Source organism: Elaeis guineensis, chromosome 6, assembly GCF_000442705.2.
Source record: "Elaeis guineensis isolate ETL-2024a chromosome 6, EG11, whole genome shotgun sequence".
NCBI classification, from domain to species: Eukaryota; Viridiplantae; Streptophyta; class Magnoliopsida; order Arecales; family Arecaceae; genus Elaeis; species Elaeis guineensis.
In genome coordinates, this window is record NC_025998.2 from 17,900,692 (window position 1) to 17,908,630 (window position 7,939).

General features: G+C 36.4%; 1 protein-coding gene across 1 annotated transcript; it reads left to right on the plus strand.

The window, feature by feature from the left end:
* The first annotated feature begins 2,625 nt into the window (after positions 1 to 2,625).
* LOC105047040 (uncharacterized) lies at positions 2,626 to 6,505 on the plus strand. Its single transcript, XM_010925824.4, has 5 exons — positions 2,626 to 2,871; positions 3,038 to 3,180; positions 3,398 to 3,527; positions 4,541 to 4,732; positions 6,031 to 6,505. The coding sequence occupies exons 1-5, from the start codon at positions 2,716 to 2,718 to the stop codon at positions 6,241 to 6,243; spliced, it is 834 nt and encodes a 277-aa protein (XP_010924126.2). The 5' UTR covers positions 2,626 to 2,715; the 3' UTR covers positions 6,244 to 6,505.
* The last annotated feature ends 1,434 nt before the right edge of the window (positions 6,506 to 7,939 follow it).

Consider the following 7,939-nt stretch of genomic DNA (forward strand, 5'->3'; position numbering starts at 1 on the left):
TATAAATCATCTTCTGCCAGCCCTTGTCTTGTTGAGCAACTGACTCCTTGCATGCGTTGTCCATGTTCAGCAATAGGCTTCAAAGTTATCAAGAGTATAGATGATTAAAAAAATAGAGAAGACCAACGAAAACCAGAGGTGTTAGGAAGGCCCCAAAGACAAGTTTGCTCGAAAGCATGATGGGTGCTGACTCATCCTCACAGATTACACATATGGCTTGGTACAAGATATACAGGATATATCCTGTACGGATAATTCGTGTTCGTGGGTTATAAATGGACATGCCGGTCTGAGGGTATAATACAGATTAGCTTAATCCGAATACGACTTATTTAATTAAATGAGTCAATCCATAGAATATGAATACGATACGAATATACATAAATTGATACGATACGAGCTGTCTGACATGATTAATAATCATATCAGTGGATCAAATAAGTACATGTTTCATTTAACAATTTGACTTATTTACAAAATTTAATTAAAATAATAAAAATTTAATCAAAAAATAAAATAATATAAAAATAATTTATTTAATTTATAATTATAAAATAAAATTAAATAAATTTAAAAAATTAATTTTATTTACAAACACTCTTCATTTATCCTCAAATAATTTTAAAATAAATGCGTTAAACGTATTTAAAAATACCGTGTAACTCATTAATCTATTTTAATCTTTTTAGTTAAATAAATTAAAATGATCAAAATTTATTTATTTAAATTTAAATTCATATCGTGTCAATTGATCATATCGAAAATTACCAACCTTAATATGGTGTACAATATGATATAGGATATTGAGGGTATCACTGGCCTTGACGATAGAATTACTAAGACGTGGTTTGGTGAGAATCCTTTCATCGGTACTTTTTCACTTTCAGTCTTTGCACTTGATTACGAGGTTGGAACCATGAAGACTTCTTTGCTTGAGGAGTTGAGTGCGCGCGGTGGGTGGTTTTTCAAACCAACAAAAATGGGTGCACGGTGGGTCGTTCACCTTCACTGATTGCAGACCATCATTTAAAAAGTCAGTGAGCTTAGCCAAATGGAGGGCAACATGAGTATAATTCGACTCTAGACTTATAATTCCCGATAAGCCTAGAAGTTATGCGAGTATATATTAGAGTTAAAATCGGATCGGATATGAATTTGATATCAATATATCTATATTTATATTTATTTTATCTAACAAATACAAATATGGATATGGATATTATTTGAAAGTAAAAATTTATATCCATATTTATTTTAAATAGATACAGATATAATTTAGATACTGAAAATAAGGTATAATTATAGATATAAGTTGGATAATTAAATTTTGTGACTATAAAATTAAAAATATTACTAAATAGATAATAAATCTAATTAATAGTATGTATATATGGTTGTATATTTTTCTTAAAAATTAATAAGTATTATATATAATTATATAAGATTGTAGGTATATTCAAATATTCGCATACATACGGATTAGATAGCTGTCTATTCATATCTATATCTATATTCATTTTTTTTTACAGATATAAATTTGAATATGAATATTAATCTGATTTTCAGATTTCTATCAATATCCAAATTGATTCGAATACGAAAAAAGATCTGGATGGATATTACCATACCATTTGCACCCCTAGTATATACAGTTGGCTTTTATTGAATCCGAGTAAGTTTGGAGGTTAATATACAAATTTATGGGAATGATTGTTCAATTTTTAGTTATATCTTATATCACACACACAAAAAAAAAAAAAAAAAAAGATAAGTGCATAGTTTGGAGTAGAAATTCATTTTGCATTATAAACCTTCTTGCAAGAGATAAGACTCTCGATTCTCCTAGGTTTATAATTAGGCATGCTCTTATGAGAGGGTACATCTCTCTTAGAGATTATGTTGCTATAAAAAAATTATAAAATTAGATTTTTTTTCAGATAGCTTCTCGATGCAGGAGATCTAATTTTTTCATGTCCATAAATCATTAAATTTATTTTATGTTGCATCTCTTTTCAAAAATAATATTTTATAAAATAATGTTGATAAAAGGTAACTTATCCTTTGTAGTATCATCTTTTAAATTTTATTAAGAAAATATGATATAGAAACTTCGAATTGATAAAAATAAGAGAACAAGTGGTGAACAGAAAACTACAGTGTCGTTTTTATCAGAAAAAACAAAAAAGTAATTACAGTGTGGCCACATTTTTTGCTTGGCAATCAAAGAACCGAGTTGGAATCATGGATGGTGTACCTTCAAATTTTTGGACTCAAGTAATTATAATGAAGGTAGATAAACGTCCATTTATTTTAAAAAAAAAATGAGTGAGGGAATGCTCTACATTTGGAATGTTATAGGCAAGAACACAAATTATTTAAGTTTCCCTTCATCCGAGAAATCAAGAATGTCGCTTTCAGTAGCCAAACATGCAAGGTACCAGCTAAGTACGGAAAGATGGAGCGAGAGCCCTAGATTTTTGGGGGATAAGCTACGTGGCATCGATCCGAGCACGCGCCGACCCCTGCGCGGTTCCCAGGACCCACCGCAGGTCTGAGGTCGTAGTTTGGTCGGGTATCGGGTGCTGGCGTAGAACCGAGGGAAGGAAGCGGAATATTCCGGAAAATGGTTGGTCCGAGAGCGAGTGGATACCCGTCCACCCGACTGGCGGGGACGTCGGTTTGTTTGTATAAACTCGTGAGAAAGGAGAGACGAAGATGGCAGCCCTGCCCTTGCTGCTGAGAGTGAGAACCCTCCCCCACCTCGCCCGCCGCCGCGTCTCCACCCTCCGGCCGACCGTCCGCTCGATGGCCGCCGCCGCCACCGCCCCTTCCGACGCCTTTCGGAAGATCCAGATCCAACGGGATGGCACTGTAAGTCTGCCTCCCCCTTTCCTTTTTTTTTATAAAAAACTCCCTTCTTCTTCTATTTGTCGCGTGCGGAGTCCCGCTCGAGAACCCCACTTTCGAATGGGAGCCTGCGAGGAAAATTCTAACGAAATTTGCAATTTTTTGTTAATTTTTATGTATAAATCCGCAGACATTTGATGCGTATGTAGTTGGCAAAGAAAATGCGCCGGGAATAGTGGTGTTGCAGGAGTGGTGGGGAGTTGATTTTGAGGTCAAGAACCATGCTTTACACATCGCTCGAATGGATTCAGGTTTTAGAGCTTTAATTCCAGAGTATGATATCGATTCCAATTGATTGCTTATTTGTTTAGCGACAAAAGCCTTCAGGCATGACAAACAGTTAAATAGCTTCTTGATATATTTCAAGGCAACCTTGTTGGCATTCTTCCAGTCCATAGTTTGTCTTCTTCATTTTTGACAACAGTGCGAATTTATATCAACTTTCTATCACCTAATCTTGATAAATTTCCTTGCTTTCATCTTGTGTCAGTCTGTATCGTGGAAAGGTTGGTTTGGATGTTGCCGAGGCGCAACATTTGATGAATGATCTGGACTGGCAGGGTGCTGTCAAGGACATACGTGCTTCAGTTAATTGGCTTAAGGCAAATGGTTCATCGAAGGTGAATGCACCGAACATCTCTTTTGGTCTAATGATTCGATGGTTTTGCTTGTAAGAGCTAAATTTGTGTATGTGTTTTGGAAGTTATCAACCTGAACAAAGGTAGGAAACTTTGATGGTTTCATTTTTTGATAAGATTTTTCGTTTAGGAGGACTTAGACCAACAGAATTTTGGTTGCTATGTGTTTTTAAGATGTGTAGATTATGATGGACAGCGTGGATGCTAAATTCCAAATGGTGTCATTTATTTTGCATTAATAGGATTGAAGCCTCAATCGGGGATGGAAAGTATTCTTGAAAAAATTTCAGATGTATAAGGCTTTGGTTGCATCTCTTGACTTCATACGTCTCTGACAATGTATGATTTTGTTTGAAAGGTCAATTGTCTCATTATTCCCAGTCCAGCAATTCCATGGCATGTACATATATTCATGCTCTCTAGTGATTGGAGACCAAGTAACCCCCTCCAAAACAAAAAAGAAAAAGAAAAAAAGAGTGCAAATAAGGAGTCCAAGTAATTAATAGAAATACTATGCGATAAAGAAAATCATTGGTCCCAGTTTTGATACTGAAATCTCAATTTTCTGTGTATATTTCTTGTATTTTTATCCAAACTCCCCTTCAATGAATGTGGGGAATCACAATCCACATTTGTTATTTTAAGAATTAATATTACCATTCATACTATCCGGACAGGCAATTCTCAATGTCCTTAGTAAGGGACTTTAGTAATTGGACATGTTGACAAACCAATGTAAGATGCTAAAGCAACATGCTCAATTATCAACTATATATGTGTAATTAGTATGCAATAGACAATGCAAATTATGTTCTTGTTTTATATAATGCATCAATGATCTGTGTCACTTCTCTTTCTATTTGTTGGTTTGGATAGAAATGTGAAGAGAAATTTACACCTGAAACTATAAGAAGGAAAATGAATAGTTCTCACTTTAAATTGGATCTAGTTGAGGTTTTCTTCATTCTTAGCTGACCATTTCTTCTGTTGCATAGGTTGGTGTTACTGGATTTTGTATGGGGGGTGCTTTATCCATTGCAAGTGCAGTTCTGGTCCCTGAAGTCGAAGCTGTTGTTGCCTTCTATGGAGTTCCGTCATCAGAACTCGCTGACCCATCTCAAGCAAAGGCTCCTGTGCAGGCTCACTTTGGGGAGCTCGATGACTATGTTGGATTTTCTGACATCAGTGTATTGTCCTCTTTCACCTACTTAAGTTTTTATATGTCTGTTTTTGAGTTACAAATTTGTGCTTTCTTTAGCTGATGAACAACTATGTTCTTTTAACTGAATCATTGGAAGAAACTTTACATGCATTCTACATAGTGTCATCTGATTAACTTCATTTAATTTTCTTATAGCACAAGTAAATATGAACATTGATTCTGACGATGAACCATGTTTTATACTCTTATGAATAAACTTAATGACATTTAGGAGATTTTAACAGATAAATTTAATCAACATTAATATCTTTTTGTGGTCCTGCATTATGATCATTTCCTCATATGGTCAGAATTGGGTCAACTCAAGTTTATGTTCTTCCATATTGATAAAAATTAAAGCAGTCAGGAGAATGAAACATTTAGGTTTATAAGACAGAGGTGCAGTAAGAGATTCAGATACTGATGCTCCCAGTGAAAATGGAGACAGCATAGGACATACTCATACACTAACATTTATGCACTATATTTATATTCTAAACAATTTATCTCTGAATGAAGGATAACCTGAATAAAGCAAGCACCGTATCACACTTTAAATGTAGGCATGCTTTTCATTTTCTAGGGCTGATGATAGATTTTTATATGTTTAACTTTTAATTTACATCCATGTAGAAAACTTACATGTGGTAAACAAGAATGAGCATTCATGAACTATTAGACTTCAACCTTGGATTTGCCATGCCCACTGTTCCTCCAGCTCTCTGTTATCTGCCTTAGGCCTAATGTTTGGCAATTCTTTGTGTGCATTCACTAAAACTTATAATTTAAGATCTTTATGGTGGCTTCTTTTGGTCTACTAGTTTTAATGACTGTTAGAGCTCATTATGGTTGAAAATTCAGTGCTAACAAAAAATTAGTTAGGTTTAACATTTTAAAGTGCATTTTGGATGTTGTAAAGTGATCAGCAACCATGGTATAAATTAGATGGTAGCATCATTTGTTTGGAACTAATTAGGGCATGGCTTATTTTCACTTTGCTAGAAGAAAAATATTTTATAGAAAATGTTTTATCAGGATAAGAATTATATTTGATGACCTGAGGCATTGTTCTGATGTACCTGAACTTTTTCCCTCTTTTCAGCTTGTACATTATTCTGATCCTTGTTCATTTTCTGTGTGTCAGATGGCCATGCTTGTAGCATCAACCATGCTTTGCTGGTTATTGTTGGCTGATTTTGTGAATATTAGAAAATTGTTTCTATTGTTAACACATAAAAATTATCTGAACACTGGACATAGGTTAATCCATGATTTAATTTTCAGGCAGCAAAATCCTTAGAGAAAAAGCTGAAGTCCCCTGGAGTTCCATATGAGGTTCATGTCTATCCTGGCTGTGCTCATGCCTTTATGAACACATCACCTGATGGCATCAAGAGGAGGAAGGCAATGGGAATGCATGATGAGAACCCTGCAGCTGTAGATTTGGCTTGGTCTCGCTTCCGCTCTTGGATGGGTGCTTACTTGCTGTCTCCTTGAGTCTTTCTTCTGGGACTTTTTCACCCAGTTAAGCCTGCTTAATGATGTCAACATTGTGACTTGGTGGTGTTTGGGGTATCCTTGTGGGTGCTCTGTGAATTCCGTGTCATGTGAACTTGGTCATGCATCAGGTATCTGTGTGAAGTATGAGAGTTGTAATTATGTGTGCGCCCCTATGATGAAGTACCACAAATAAATACTTCATAATATGCAACTTTTGGAGTGTGATGTTGCAATGAAAATGATCCAGGTGTTTGTAATAGACTTGTGGATTTTGCCTTGTTCAAAGCTCGTGCAGCTTGTGGAGTGCCTCCGCAGGATTAGCCTTTCCCCTTATACAAAGCTTTCAACCACACCATAGGTGGCTTCCCCTTCTCAAGAAGGAGAAATTATACCCTATATTTAGCAGTGCACCATACCAATCAAATTTCCTATTCCTGTAGAATCTATTCATCATGAGGCTTCTCTTGGATTGCCTTTGTTTATTTTGGATTGTTTTTGTGGAGAAATTATTAGTTAGAATGGTTCTATCACATGTAATTTATACCATTCAATAACAAACCAGCAGATCATTTATTATCGAAAAAAAAAATGTACTATTATTTAAATTTTTTAGAAAATTTTAAATGAAAAAAAAAATCTACTGTTAATCATGATGGGTGAACTGATAACTTTTACCATTTTGAATGGAAAAAAGTTTATTTCTTGAATAATGTGTTGGTTTGTTGTTAGATGATATGGGTGTACGTGGTAGAACTGTTCTAACCAATAATTTCTTACTCTTATAGTGCTTTGCTGACATAGTGTACGTGGTGGAGGTAGGGTTGGAATTGGGTTCGAATTGGTTCGAGATCTATTGGGCCAGGTCAACTTTGGATCAGACTTCAGACTAGATCTAAAACAGTTTAGGCTGGGCTTCGGTCTAAATGTAAGGTCCATTTGTCTTTCAGAACGGGCTTATACATATCTTTGGCTTGATCTGAGCCTAAATTTCTATCAATTTGTTCTGTATTCGGGTGCCCTAGCTCCTAGTCTGTATCAGTTTGGTTTTCTGTCTTCCTCAATCGGCCATCACCAACGTTGGTCTTTTGTCTTCTCCTATTGGCCATCACCAACATTAGGGTGTTGTCGCATCTCAATGCGTCATAGCTGATGTAGCGCGATGTGGCTAGAATCCGATGGTTGATCTCTGAGTCGAGCTTGAACTCCTTGCCAGCAAGGGACTCCACGATCATCTCCTGGCACGCCGTCCACTCAAGGATCCACCCCAGCTCCGTCGCCCCGTCGGTGGTTGCAGAGGAGATCGCCTTGGAGGTGGTGGCGAGCCGGGTGATGGAGGTGGCGAGGAGGAGGAAGAAGAGGAAAGGAGAGCTTCTTCACATCGCCATTGGTGGTATCTCGCTCTCTTGGCTTTATATGCTTTGTACTTTCTCTCTCTAAAAAATTTTTCTGTCAAAAGTGGAGATTTTGGGAAGTGTTTGGAGAGAAGAGAAGAAATGCAGCAGGGAGAAGGGTGGGATGGCAAAGTGATTTAAAATGGAATGGGAATGAAAATAAACCTAGGTTTGGGGGAAATTACAATAGTGGCACTTGACCATGGGACCATAATATTTCACTCACCCAGATTCAGATTGGGCTTGGGCTGGCTTGATTAATTTCGGGCCTGGCTTGGGCTTGGGCTGGGGCCTTAAATTTA